Source organism: Dermacentor albipictus, chromosome 1 (assembly GCF_038994185.2).
Source record: "Dermacentor albipictus isolate Rhodes 1998 colony chromosome 1, USDA_Dalb.pri_finalv2, whole genome shotgun sequence".
Classification (NCBI taxonomy): Eukaryota; Metazoa; Arthropoda; class Arachnida; order Ixodida; family Ixodidae; genus Dermacentor; species Dermacentor albipictus.
Genome location: NC_091821.1, coordinates 359,102,091 through 359,117,115, shown reverse-complemented (window position 1 = coordinate 359,117,115; position 15,025 = coordinate 359,102,091). Strand labels below are relative to the sequence as shown.

General features: G+C 45.6%; 1 protein-coding gene across 1 annotated transcript in view; it reads right to left on the bottom strand.

The window, feature by feature from the left end:
* Window positions 1–6,744: 6,744 nt before the first annotated feature.
* The window catches only part of LOC139057535 (neprilysin-1-like), a 35,369-nt gene continuing 27,088 nt past the window's right edge, over window positions 6,745–15,025 (bottom strand). The window contains exons 7-9 of the mRNA XM_070535926.1: window positions 13,319–13,612; window positions 9,980–10,105; window positions 6,745–7,392 (exon numbers count right to left, since the gene is read on the bottom strand). Coding sequence (XP_070392027.1) covers window positions 7,174–7,392; window positions 9,980–10,105; window positions 13,319–13,612 — 639 coding nt within the window. The 3' untranslated portion in view covers window positions 6,745–7,173. The remainder of the gene's footprint in view (window positions 7,393–9,979; window positions 10,106–13,318; window positions 13,613–15,025) is intronic.

The window sequence follows — 15,025 nt, the reverse complement described above, 5'->3', positions numbered from 1 at the left end:
GATCTGGCGCAGCTCAGCTTCATTGCCTTTTTAACGCGATAGCGTTAAGGAGCTCGTGTCGCAGAAAAGCCGGTGTCGTCGGCGTCGGTGTCGGCGTCAGCGGCGTTGACCATGAGCGATAAATCACGGTAGGCACTTCATAAATAAAAAGCAACTTCCAAAGTGGCCTGGGTGGGAATCGAACCAGGGTCTCCGGAGTGTGAGACGGAGACGCTACCACTCAGCCACGAGTTCGATGCTTCCAAGCGGTACAAACGCGCCTCTAGTGAATGCGGTGTTGCCTTCGAAACGAGCCGTGGAAAGTTATACTGCGGTGTATATCGGTAATTATGAACATGTAACTTACAGAAGTCGCAATTCCACGAGTAGCGGAGTGCGTTTCCGCTGCATTTCTTTTGCGCTTTCCGCACACGCAGAGCCATCTTGCGGCAAACACAGAAGACCCCCTTCTCTCCATGTACGGAGCTGCCCCGAGAGATGGCGCGCCACGCGCGCATTGGAGCCCTCCTTGATTGGAGCTTTGCGGCCCGGACTCTCTCCCCTGACAACGCTTCGCCTTGCTCCCTCTGTAGAATCAAGCGTCCTTCCTTTCTTTAGATCACTATCTGTTTATCTCTCTGCCCGTGCCGATCACGACGTTTGGCTGGCGTGCATCATTTCCCCCTCCGAGATACCGAGTTCTTTGGTTCGTTCCGCTTGCTCAGGCGCACGTTTCGTTGCTGCGCCGAACGCCGCGTTGCTCGACCATATGGCTCGACGCTCACCGCGTCCGATGCGGGGCGCCTAGTAAGTGATGGCTGCCCTGTAGCCCATTGTCTTACACCCCTTGGCGGGTCGACGGGAACGCTGTCGCGTTCCACTCTTGAAGGCGAAGCTTAAGCGTCCTCCAATTTTTTCATCCCTCTCATTACATCTTACTATACTATACTATACTATACTATACTATACTATACTATACTATACTATACTATACTATACTATACTATATACATTCGTTATGCAGTGAAGCACGTCGCAAAGTACAAGCATTACACCTAACTTTGGTAATGGAAAGCTGGAATTTCTTCAAAGTAACCTTGAAACCAGAAAAGTATGACCCCCTCCCCCCCTCCCCCCAGAAAAATTGCTATTTATTGCTGAGGCGTTTCTTCGACATTACCGACTCTACCGACATTACCGATGTCACTTAACAATGCAACCTTTCTGCTTTCGCTCACCTTGCAGCTTTTCCGTGAAGCCTGAATGCGATGAATAAATATTCCAAAAAGCATTCGCTATGATATCGTCGCAGACGGCAAAAAAAAACGTGTATTATAGATCAAAAAAGATCCATACATTTGCATACATATTTTGGTAACTCTTCATTCTGAATTAGTCTCGCAAGATGATTATACTAAAAAAAATGCGTCCTTTTCTTCGCACCACCGAGCGCCGCGCACACACAAACGCACATGAACAAACACCGTTGCGTGGGTGCTTCAACCCAGATATTGCAGGGCACTTTAAAACCGACTGCACCCCCCCTCCACCCCCCTCCCCACTCGAGAGTGCACAAAACGCTCGGATGATTTCCGGAAGGCGATCAGCCTAAAACGCCCATTTCCCACACGGGGGTAAGCACCTCGTCGCCCAGTCATGCGCGGTGTTTCTCGCTCAGGAAAAATGAGTGTCTGGGAAGGGTTAAAGCCAGCCCTGCTGAGAGCAAAGAAGTCGGAGAGCCGTCGAGGCGGTTGCCGATTCGAGGATGGTGCGTGCCTCGAACAGGCGCTGGAAACTGGGTTTTCGGGCACCGGGCGGCGTTGGCAGCGGCAGCGTCGGCAGGGTCACCTTGACGAGTCATTCCACAAACCCCGTAATACTCGCCCTCCAGCCCACGCACGTTGCCGAAACTGGCGATCGCTACGCTTGATCGGATGCAACCACTTTGCGGGGGGAAATGCGTCGACTCGTATGAGGCCTCGAAACCGTCCAGTTTATGCGAAGCGAAATCGGAAACTTGATGAGCGGAAGGGTGCTTGCGAGCTTGGCCTCCTGCCCCGCGCACACAGGTCAGTGAAGGGGCTCGGCACGACAAAGAGAAATTGGAGATGCTATCCAGACTAGAGTGGAGTGAAAATAACCACCACATCTGTGGGAGAGTGCCTGAAGTTTATAGCCGACACTGGCCAGCCTTCCTCCACTATTTATAAACACTTCCTTTGTTTGTTTGTTTTCTCTTTTTTGTTGTTGTTTTGCACAGGGCTGTGTCTCTTAGTTGTGATGGGCATTTATTACAAACAGACCCGTTCATTGGACCAAACATGAATTTTCTTCACTGCATTCTTTTTTCTGCAAGGACGGGTCTATCGGTAGGCTTATTTGTTGCCGATAATTCGATTGAAGAGAGTGGCCTTGTCCTCGCGGCAGTTCACGTACTCACTTCATGAACTCTTTTGGAGGCTGCGTCGGGCGCAACGCACGAGCGAGGTGCGCTGGTGTCGCACCCATACAGGGAACATCGCAGGAACGCAGTAACCTGTTTTTGCCATATGCTACGTCCAGCGCCGTTTCTCCTGAGGGACGACTGAATACTATGTTAGGACTTGGAATTGGGAGACAAAAGTTACGTCTGTCGTCACCGTCATCATCGCTATCGCTATATTTCAGAGCTCCTGGTGGCACGTACAGCACGCAGTATGGGCAAAATACTTAGTAGTACCTTTTTTATAAATAACAATTAAGCAAATAACTTTTATAGGCGAGCTTTCAGAAATTTTCTTTAAAAAGTAAACATATAGCAGCTATGAAAAATAGATCCTTGATGTGGTAATATGTGCCGAGATACGCACGATTTGAGTATATCTATAGGAATGTCAACAGGGCGCAATAGTAAAAAACGGCTCTGTAAATTTGCAGAAATCTGAATTTACCGACAATGTTACAAGGTGGAGGAAACAATCGTCCGAAGCAGCATTATTGTGTGAAATACTCACGACCAGTACCACGATTCGAAATATTCAATATCTATGTTTTCGGCCGACCGACTTCATTTGTCAGAAAGGTGCCCAGGTAACCTAGCGCCAATGCACGGCTTATAGCCTCTCTGAGCAATATAGTAAACTTTCTCTTATTTTTTTCTTTTGTCCACTAGCCGGAAAATTAATGTTTTTCTGAGGCACAACCAGCGCCCCCTCTAACTAGATGCCTGGGACGTCGCTTCCTTTCCCATTAGAGGCGCCCTGCCGCGTGTTGACAGCCGGAACCGCGGGGTAGCGCTCGCAACCGTACAACTGGAGTCAGCAGGAGGCCGCGCGGTCTAGTGATGCCTGAGCTGATTAAAACAGTGCGTATACAATTGGCTTTAGCTGCCGCCTCGGCAGTCTTACCTAAAGTCCACAGTGTGGAAGTGCACTACATGGGCAACTTGGCGGCCCTTAATCCTTACTCGGAATTGCCTTAGCCACCGTTCACGCTTACTGCTGTCGGAAAGTGTTTCGTGGAAAGACACGACCGAGTCTCTTTTGCTCCGACTAGACAAGTACTGTGGCATGCAACAATGGCGCATTACTGAGCGATTGAAGTTACATATGGTTCTATGAAACATACTCGTTTATGAAAGCCTAAAAGCAAGGCAGAATAATTTCTGAAAGATGGACATGGCAGTAAGCACCAAGCTGACGGGCGAACAGAGGAACCTGCGCCTGGCATTGAATAAGCACACTGTCTGTAAGCTAGGAGAAATTATTTGGAACTTTTAACCGCACTGCGTCCTTTACATTTTATATTACTGTTCTTGTACATCAAAACGCACGGTAAGCGGAGTGAAGGAGGAAATAGCACGAATTTTATGCGCTTACCCATGCATAGATATCAATGTGCGGTCGTCATCTGCTCAAGCTTTATCAGGGGTGCGGTAGCCGGTGTGTCGCAACCGTCCATCGCAAGGGGCTCTAGTGACCATACCATGTGGAAGAAGAAGGAAAAGGGAACAGCGACAGGTTTTTCGCTCACATCCCAGGCATTTAGTTAGAGGAGGTGCTGGTACAACTATGCAGACATGATAAGTATTACTAGATCTGTTATTTTGGGGCCCTTTTTTTGCTGTTGAACTTCCAGGTCAGCTTTAAGAAACGCAACAACAAGCACACGCTGATGCCAAATGGTCAAGCGTCCCTGGGACATTGACCGCCTCCTCACATGCGCCATGGTTTTGGGGGGAAAGTCGCCATAAACTACTCATTTCCGACCAAAGGAAAGAATGGAGCGCTCGCTTAACATTGATCAGCCAATTTCATGGGCTTCCAGGTAATTTAATATTAATATTTGTACGAGCACGTTTTTGTGAATCTGATTGATTGATTGATTGATTGATTGATTGATTGATTGATTGATTGATTGATTGATTGATTGATTGATTGATTGATTGATTGATTGATTGATTGATTGATTGATTGATTGATTGATTGATTGATTGATTGATTGATTGATTGATTGATTGATTGATTGATTTTAATGACAAGCCATGCAAAGACATCTGTTGCGTGAACTGTAGCCAGGAATGTAAATACAGGGAACAAAAACGCTGTAGCGGAGACGTGGCTGTGAGGAATGTGGGTGTACTAAGAAACGAATGTTAGATTACGAGTCTCTTACTGCAAAACTACCTGCACATGGAAACGCAAGAATTTTTTTTTTTGAAAAGAACAGGAAGTGCAGGAACCATGTGCAGCTGGCATGTCTCCTTCGATTGAGCTTTGCTGGGGTTCAATCTCCCGAACGAGTGTAATACACGACTGGAAGAAAAAGGCCCGCGCGACTGTCCCTGAAAAAGAAGGTTTAAGGCGAGCACCAAGGCACACCTCCAACGGCAACCTGCAGACACGGGAGAGGGACGTTCCCTTTTCTCGATTGCGCCAGCACTGCATCGCACGATTGGAATAGCGTCAGCGATCAATAGCGGCTCTTTATTACCGTGCTCCAACTTTGTGCAGTTGTTTGTTTATTCATCTTTAAGGGTATCCTACTTCTCAAAGGCGGCCGCACGATGTTGTACCTCTCATATACGCATCTTCAAACTTCCGATTGCATTACCATAGAAATCGTCTTCCTGTCCTTTTACCCACTCCTCTCGCAGCTCACTTCAAGAGCAAGGACGCCATGACGAGGTATGAAGTGCGGTTGAAACCTCAAGCCCATTACCACGAAGGTGATGACGGCAGCAGTACAGCCATGCGCGGCATTAATGGACTCATTTGAGCTTCGAATGAACGGCCGCTTCTCTGCGGCCCGGGATTGACTAAATCCTAGAAACCGCCACGTCCTCCTTTGACGCTCCACGTACTCTCGAGACGAAGCCCCGTGTCGAGCTTGACGATGTGCCCTTTGAGTCTTGTAGCGCTGTGGGTGACGTTTCCGTAGCTCGCGTCGGCTTTACATAGCGTGCGCAGTGTATATTTTCTGCACAACCAGATTGTTATCTATCTGAAATTTGCTGTTTGGTACAGCTCTGTTGGATAACGTTCTTACTCTACGTATTCATTGCTGTTCCTGGACAGATGCGCCACACGGTGACATACGTGGCGCACATTTTACGTATACAGGGTGTTTTCTTTGTTGTTGTTTTTAGTTGCATCCAATCTTTAAAGATTGCCTGTAGCAGATAGCATTGTTAACCCTTGTTCTAAATCCCTCAATGAGGCGGCCACTACTTCTACGAGAAATGAAAATGTTTAATTGAATGATGAACTTTACACTAGTTACCTTTTTATTTATTGCATGACACTAACGGTAATCTATGAATTGTAGCTAGCGAGTTCGCAAGGTGTATCCATTCGGAAAGAATTCTCTGGAGTTCAAAAGTTTCAATAGATTAATTTTCAAAGTGTCCTACAAAATGCATTGGTGTTCCAGTTATGTTAGGGCTTCAATGCTTAAAACAGCGGTTTCTTAAAAGAGTCAATGGAACGCCAATGCATTCGTCGGAAACATCGAAAATGAATATTTATAAAAGGGTACTCCTGATTATTCGTTCCAAGTAGATACACCTCGCGAACTCAGCGGCTGTAATTAGTAGATTGAAAGATGTGCCGTAAAATAATTAAAAAGTTAATTAACGTAATTTTGTTAATCATTCAATTAAGTATGCTGCTTTTTTTGAAGTAACGGCCACCTCATTGAGTAATTTAGATCGAAGGTTAGCGTGGCGCTATCTGCCACAGGCAATTTTCGCAAATAGGTGCAGCTAAAAAAAAACAGCGTATATATGTGCACTATTTAAGATTACATTCCTTATCACAAGCTTTTTTTGTTTTGTTTTGTTTTGTTTTGTTTTGTTTTGTTAAATCACATTTTGTGAGGCCAATCTCTTTTGTCAATATATGTTAAAGCAGCCTCAACTTGTCACTTTTAACGCAATAGGTACAAACAACAGCTTTGAGAAGAAAAATTTCATAACCGAACAAGAAGAAACAAATAGAAAAGGAACAAACGCGACGTCATCTTGACCCTGGAACGTACAGCTATGTGAGCTCCCAGTAATGTAAAATGTTGATGGAGATTTCGCGGTAAATACATGACTCCACCGTCGAATCCATCGTTCACGGGGCGTTATACGAGTACAACCCGTTCAATCATTCGATCCTCTTCTGCACAATATTTGCAGCAGTAAATGACTTTTTTTACAGTAATCCCATTAGCCCGAGCAGGGTTAGCCTTTCTTTATATGCACATCCATTCATTAATTGCGAACACACTGCCTCACGGTGGTATACCTGAGTCTTCTCATTCATTGTTTGGTGAAATAAACCAATTCTCGGCGTTTCTCTGCAACAAGCACAAATAAAAGGTCTGAGACGGCAACTTACACAACCGAGCAATGAAAACCAAACACAAAGGAACAAATTCAACACAAATGCGACAGCGTATAAGATCGTCGTTAAATACCGCAAGAATGCGTCGTCCAAAGACGTATTTTCGATCATTTCAAAAGCCCGCATAAAAACGCACGCATAACCCGAAACGGCAACCTGCGTCAAACCAGCAAGCGTACAGCGCAATGTAGCCGACGTTAAATGTTCTTGATTCAAATTTATATTGACAGAATGTCCAAAGAAGCGTCGATCGCTATTGCAGCGCAAGTTCTGCGCGGTGGGAAACGTGGTACGCCTTGGGGTCAGGCAGCACACCATTAGGTCTTCACCAGAAGGTGCACCTCTCCTCCGGATTCATGGCCGCGTTTTGGGGACAGCCGAAGGCGGCCGAGAACCAGCGATTGTGGCGGAATGGCGTCCTGCACGATGCCTCAGAGCCGCAGTGAACGTAGCAGCCTGCAACGAAGTAGGTCTGCTCGTCGCTGAAGTCTTGGAAGCCCAGCAGCCGGGCTTCGTTCGGAGCGGTGCGGTTGTTCGTTTGGCCCTGAAGAGCATTCGTAAGAGACGACAGGGAAGTATATGTTGTAATGACAGAAAAACGCGCGTTTTAGGACGAAATGCTGTTTTCTAGACCTAAATGTTCCTGCGAATAGCCGCGTAGAAAACGAACATCTAATTCTACACCCTAAAGCATTGACCACAGCTCGCAAAACGCTGTGTCAAATAATAGACATAGTTGCGACATCGCCTCTAAAATACCCGGCACTATGCGTTGCTTCCGACCAGAGATCTCCGAGGCCCACGACTGCAATTAAGTGTAGCCCCGCACTCGCTAGACGCCACTATAGACAGACGGCCCCACAAAAGACGTTCAAGCTGGACCTTTCTGTCTTTGCATTGACGGGGTTTCTAAATCGGGGCTTCTAGAAATTCAGGAACGAAAAACCGACCAAATCAAGACTAAGTAAAAATTTGAAAAGAAAATTGCTTGCTGTTAATATGAGCAATTTGCCAAAGCTCTGTACAGACGGGGGAACATTTCCAACAACGAAAAATGAGCGTTCAATTTGAGGAAATGTCCCAGAGAAGTGTCAGTTATCTATCCTAGTGTCAGTTATCTATACATCAGTGTGGTGTCTTTTCATGATTATGAGGTGACCCATAATGGTGAAGTCTTGATGATCTTGAAGAGGGTCACAAAAACTGCCTAAGAGAAAAGACATCAACGACAGTATACAAATATTGCTCGCATATTGAAGAATAGTGCGTAGGTCATTTTTACACTAGGAGGCAAGACGTGTTCGTGACATCCACGTATCTACGCCTTTTTTATTATTATTACTTGTTGCTACATCCAAGCGAAGTACATTATTGTAGAGCAGGGCTTTCCAAAAGATACGAGTAAAGATATGCATGGAAGTCAAAATTACAAATGCTATGCTACACAAGCACAAATTTCAAAAGACAGGAGATACAGCGAGAAAACATAGGCGAGTCACAAGTTTTATAATGACGGAGTACAAAATATACATGAACAAGAAGTTGTTTACAAAATATACATGCATACAATACAAAATATACATATGCAAGGTATGAAAGTTGGTAGCTGTATCAAATCCTCAAAATGGAACGGGGAAACGAAAACAAGATTGATTCGAGCTAATATTCAAGCTGAATTATTTCATATGACCGCGCACGCACTCGATAAGACCTTAAGCGAAGGTTTCATTATTAGACGTTTGGTAAGCGGTTTCATTGGGAAATAGCCCGCGGGAAAATAGTTCATAAGAGGTTTTGGAAATCAAGCTTCTTCGGCAAAGCCTAGTTGAAGCCACAGGCATGGACGCGATCAATATACTGGCAACACTGGGCACATATAAATGTCATTTTAGTTAACGCTAATTAACACTCCGGAAAGCATTTCTTGCGGCAGCATTGTTTGGAATGGCGGACTATACAGACTTATCCAACAGCACATCTCGTGCGTTGCATGCTAATCTGAAGATACTTGATCTTCAGAACTGTCCAATATCAAATTGTACAAAACATTAGCAATTTTCAGCGGTAGAAAATCAGCATCGGCACTGCTCGCACCGGTTCAGAAGCTGGAATTTAGAAACTTTTTACTGACAATAAATTTAATTGAGAGCAGATTACATACACCATGTGGGTGGTAACTAAGATCAAACAAAATGATATCAAGACAACAAGTGCAGTGCAAGTTAATGCTGTCCACTAAGCATGAGGCGTTTAAGTTCGCGAACTTCAAATCAAGCTCCTAACTTCCTGTGACTTTTTTTTTCGAGCAATCTATAGCTTCGATACATATGTTCCTGCTCCTAGCAGGAAACAGCCATGTGTTCGTCACTCTGGCTTTGGTGGTAGCGCGTCTTAAATTTCAACAACACAGAATCAAGAATGGCACGACATATGGACTAAAATTGACTTCGCCGTAGCTGCTCCTTAAAACATAGACATACACGAGTTTTGAACTGTCGTGCGATGGAGTAAGTCTGCCCAGCATCCATCTCAGTTAGGTAATTAGAAACCCAGAAGAGACTTCGTGCAGTATAGAAAGCTGCTGCGTGCAATTACTATTCAACTTTTCTTTTACCTGAAGCGCCATTTGTCAATAAGATTATTATTTAGAGACAATAGAGCGTCCATTCTCCATAAAATTCTCCCCGAGCTCCACATTTCGAGCGATGTCTTTGCACACCTTTCCTCGTTTCAGTCTAATCAAATATTTTGCTCCAGTTTAAACTGTACGTGGAAATCAAACGCAGAGTAACGTTATAACTGAAGTGAAATACGTGGAGATTATTTTCCAGCTTATTGGGGATTATTGGGTATTCTCAAGGTTGAGATCGGAGATTATTGGGGAGAACTGAAGTGTGTGTGGATATTACAACTGAGGGATGCCGAAGACGCGCCGCCATTGTATGAAATTACCAGGCCTCATTTTACAAGAAAAGCACGAAAATATTTGAACCTTGAGAGGCGTACCCCTAAACCACTTTACACAATTTTGAGTGATGCCCACCAAATGAGCGACAACTTCCTAAGTACTGTGTTTGGAAAGTTCCTCGTCCTAAACACTGCGAACTGCGCATCTCGATGACGTCGCTCACCTGAAATGCACGGCCCACGGGCCTTTCGGCGGCGGCGTGTAGAAGCACAGCAGCTGTGAAATTGTCGGCAGCCTCGTTGCAGGACTTCGTCATGTACGGATGCCGCACGAAACTCTCGATCAAAACCTACACAGTCGAAGTGTGCATCAACGTACCATAACCATAGTGAAGTCATTTTACTAGAAATGTAAATCTCCTACGAAATCATCAAAATACAGATCGACGTCTTCGAAGACAGTTCCCTTTGCGTACGCATTGTGTGTGCGTGTGTGCATGTGTGTGTGCGTGCGTGCGTGTGTGTGTGTGTGCGTGTGCGTGTGCGTGTGCGTGTGCGTGTGCGTGCGTGTGTGTGTGTGTGTGTGTGTGTGTGTGTGTGTGTGTGTGTGTGTGTGTGTGTGTGTGTGTGTGTGTGTGTGTGTGTGTGTGTGTTGCACGCGAAGATGCATGGATGCAAGATTACAAAAATATGCAAGTTCGTGCAACACAAAGCAATTCAAGCTAGCATCCAGGTACTCACAAACTCTCAATTTTGATTCCATCAAATATGCTAACGGGATTGTTTCGCGGTAAAATCTGTTCAGCGACAACTGGGAAAGTTCAATACTCTATTTTACATACAACATGAGAATGTCTTGTGATTTCTTCAGTGCTCTTCGCAGCTTTAGCGACACCATATCAATCGTTTAACGTTTCTTCACAAACAGAATCGCGACTAAATTTCACCAGCGCGCCGCCACACTTTCGAACCACAATAAATCATGACTGTGGAACCACATTCTTGAATATCAATTGCGCAGAAAATTGTCGACTCTCGGCGACCATACAAATCATTTTATATTTTATGGCCCTATAAATTTATTTGGGCGGAATGAATTTATTCTTTATGCAAAATCGTGTAATGATTTCGCTCCCTTAAGGCGCCGTCTCCACTTACATCCCTGCATTGCGCAGAAAATTCAGTTTTGGCTTTGGCAAGGGCACAGTTTACTTTTCATGTTTAGCTATGGTAAAGCTAAAAAGAACTTCAATAAAAACATCCAAATAAGACAAAGCTTTCCAGTAAGGTGGGGATGAAGTCATCCTAAGTGATCAACACCGCTCGAACAAGGAATGTCGCTGGAGCCAATGCTTCGGCTAGGAGAGTTGCCTTCGCTACAGCAGCACCTGTTTTTATTTATATATTATTATTATTATTATTATTATTATTATTATTATTATTATTATTATTATTATTATTATTATTATTATTATTATTATTATTATTATTATTATTATTATTATTATTATTATTATTGGGCAACTCACCCCTCCCTCCTGTTGGAGTAAAGAATAAGCCGGTGTGTAGAGCAGGCTGAAGGAATCCCAAACGTTAAAGAAGTTGGCAGGTGATTAAATCTCTAGTTTAAGTCGATCAAGGATGCCCTCCTGATCCAGTTGGGGATGAGAATGGACAGGAGTCGCTGCGCACGGCACTCTACCGCGTCACCCATCGCGTGATGGAAGTAGGAGGAGCGCCGGACGCCTTAAATCGGTTGACTCCATGTGCCCGCTGGAACGGCCCACATATTTAGAGTATATTATCCTCGCGATTGGTCCACAAAGAAAGGCTAGAAACCCAGATACCCGATACGGATAAGGGTGAGTAGATCACTAAGGTCACTAAGGAAGACATCGTCATCAAAAGGGAAGGTAGGGAGGGTGGATATTGTGAAATAGAGTAAAAGAGGGGGAACGTGCAATCTGACATGCTTCCATTCCTTGCTGACGTCACTCGTGTGTTGCTTAATATTTGTGCCTTCGTGGTCCTGATTTATTTCACCATTTTTCCAATTTTATTCACTAGTGCATTCGTCTCCTTTGCTTACTGCTGACCTCGCCACCTCCCTGTACGTATAGTTGCGATAGCTCTTTGATATTGTTTTCTTTTATACGGTTTGTTTTGGTGCCTTTTAAATTATTGCACATTTCGACCTCTCCCCCACCTGCTGTAGACTTCATAGGCTGCATTATGAGTGATTAATGAGTAATTAATTAAGTCTACAATTGTCGACCTCCAGCTCTTGCGGCGTTCCTATAACTGGCTATCGTTCGGGTAATAAAAATGGGAATACGACGCAATGTGTAGTCGAAGCAGCGTGCTCTCCGCCCTGCGACCCAGCTACGTGCACGAAAAACACAAATTTGTTCGTACATGAATAAGCCCGCGCACGTGGCTCACGGTGGCTGCTATATGGGCGATTATTCGGCGCTTGGCAGCAAGTTTTCGCTCACGTGCCAGTGCGCGGACCACCCAGGAACAGTGAAGACGTGACAGGCGAAAGCCTCCCTTATGCGTCCGGCAAGAGATGCCCTGTCACCCTATGACGATAGAATAACTGTTTAACAAACGGATGCGTATATCACGTGATGGTCTCTAACAATTGGCCTGAATACATTTCTTTAATTACAGTTGGGCTCTAGTAGTAGCATTTTACTCTAGGTGCACTCTAGTAGCATTCTCCTTCGCTCAAGCATCTTGTACAACAGCTGTGCGCAGGTGTCATCGTCACTGCATCACTGCGCGCCTTAGTGGCTGCTTAGCAAGGCGTGAACACTTAAAAAAATTAAATTATGGAGTTTTACGTGCCAAAACCACTTTCTGATTATGAGGCACGCCGTAGTGGAGGACTCCGGAAATTTCGACCACCTGGGGCTCTTTAACGTGCACCTGAATCTAAGTACACGGGTGTTTTCGCATTTCGCCCCCATCGAAATGCGGCCGCCGTGGCCGGGATTCGATCCCGCGACCTTATGCTCAGCAGCCTAACACCATAGCCAGTGAGCAACCACGGCGGGTGGCGTGAACACTTGTCCTAATAGCACAAGACACAATTTTTTTTCTTGGCGAGCTTTGTAATACGATTGGTCCAAGTGTTTCGGTTGCATTTCCGGAGCAAATGACAGTATGATCAGTCTATAACCCCGTTATCGACAGCTGAAGTTGTAGCGAAGGACTCCTTGCGGCACGGTGTTGTGGCAACCCAAAGGTCGATGATCTCGGCAAATGAATTTCTATGATACTGCATATGGCACAGTATATTTAAAGTGTTATGACCCCATGTTCTCAGCTGTTTCAAATTGTGCCATAGGTAAGACATCATCGCAAGTACATTTGCAGGACTCATAACGGGCGCGTGAAGAAACTGTTTCATTGCTAGGGATCCATGAAATGGGTATCCACGATGGGTATCCATCGCTAGAGTATCCATGAAAATAGATTTGCCACGGATAATGACGCAAGCAGCATCTTTCTTTCCCGAAATGTACCCACAACACGCAGCCGTTGCCTCAACGACCTACCTCGGCAACGAGTCGGCCGAGGGACCCGTAGTTGACGGCGGGGGTGAGCGTCTGCCCGAAGACGGGCGGCTGCAGCACCAACATGGGCACCAGCAGCGCGTGCAGCGACTCCAGGTAGCGCACCCTGGTGTCCAGTGGATCCACGAACAGGGGCAGCGACAGGTGGTCGAGCCTGGAGCCGAGTGCTGCCAAGCGCCGCCCGCTCAGGGCGGTGGTCGTCAGCACCACAGAGCCGAACAAAGTGCGCCTGGCGTCGGCCACCGGAACCGACTCGTACAGCGCGTCAACGACCTCCTGAAAGAACAAGTAGGGCGGGGTGGGTGCATGGGCATGTAATCTGCTATGCGACTCCCTTCTCAGGGTGCCTTAAATTGCATGCAATTACAAGCCTCCTACGTGAATTTAACCAACCATATTGCCGTCAATATGTCGATAGGAGGATGCAGTTCCTTGCGGCGAGCTAGCTTTATTGTATAAACTTCTTCCGCATTTAAGAAAAAGCAAGCTAAATTAAAAATTTTCGCAGACTCAAGTGTAGTTGACTTCCACGAATGTGAAGCATTCATGATTTGTAGAGAACGGTTGTGGGAGTGGTGGAACTGTTGTGTAGTCAACGGGTAGGTAGAGATTGTATGTTGTAGATGTTTGTGTTTATAATACGTAAGACAGAATGTGTATAATGTCAAAATGTAAAATTAAAAGTGAACTAAAACCCAGTGGCACATACCAAGTCACCCTTGTGGCATGTGATTTTAGAATTCGTTATCACCGGAGTCGGCCCAGCAAAACGGCAAGATACCCCCCGCCAGCCCGCAAAAACGTCGCTGAGATCGGTTAACGCTTCGCATTAAAGAAAACTGTAACGCGGATGCTTGCGCGCCGCAGCAGAGCGACAGAACCGATGAAACAGCCAATTGTATGAGCTGAAATTGAGAACTGACACCGCTGCCACCCAGTGCGCTATCAAGAATTGCGACAAGCAATAGGTCATTTTCCTTTGCATTCACAAAGAAGTACAAGGTAGGGTAACACCGTTAAATAGTACACGGTCTGTGTACGGCGCATACATGTGTAGGTTGAGCTGTCGTCCTGAGCATAGGATAGAGAATACATCTCCGTGCACCGCATATTTAATTTATTCTTGAAACTAACAGTGTCATAACACAGCATTATAGAAAGTCATTTGCCAAAGACATCGACCTTCGGGGTTTATAAGAGTGGCTTGTTAGGCTAGTTTGTACACGGTTATACTATGAGAATGCCAGAAAACTTGAAAAAGGAAAAAAATCGAGAGGCAGACATGGACAAAGCGATAGGAAAGTGGTTGCCGTGTAGTGCCAGCAACACGTCGCAGCAAGGAGTTCTTCGCTGCAACTTTCGCTGTCGATAATGTGGTCACAGAGTGATCATATTGCCATTTGGTGCGGAAGCGCAACGGGAACACTTCACCCAGTCGTATAACACAGCCAGCCAAGATTTTCCGTGTTGAGCCACTGAGACAAGTGTTGCCACCAGAAATCATAAACCATGATAGAGAGAATAAACTTTATTGTAGCTCTAAAAAGTATTCTCGTTGTGATCTGTGTGAGTCACTCCGGAATTCCTTCTTCTGGTCTAAGGCACCCACATAGACAACCGCCGCGCAGGCTCGGCCTGTAAAGGAAATCTGGCCCTCCAGGACCGGGCTGGTCAAGGCAGCCTCTCACT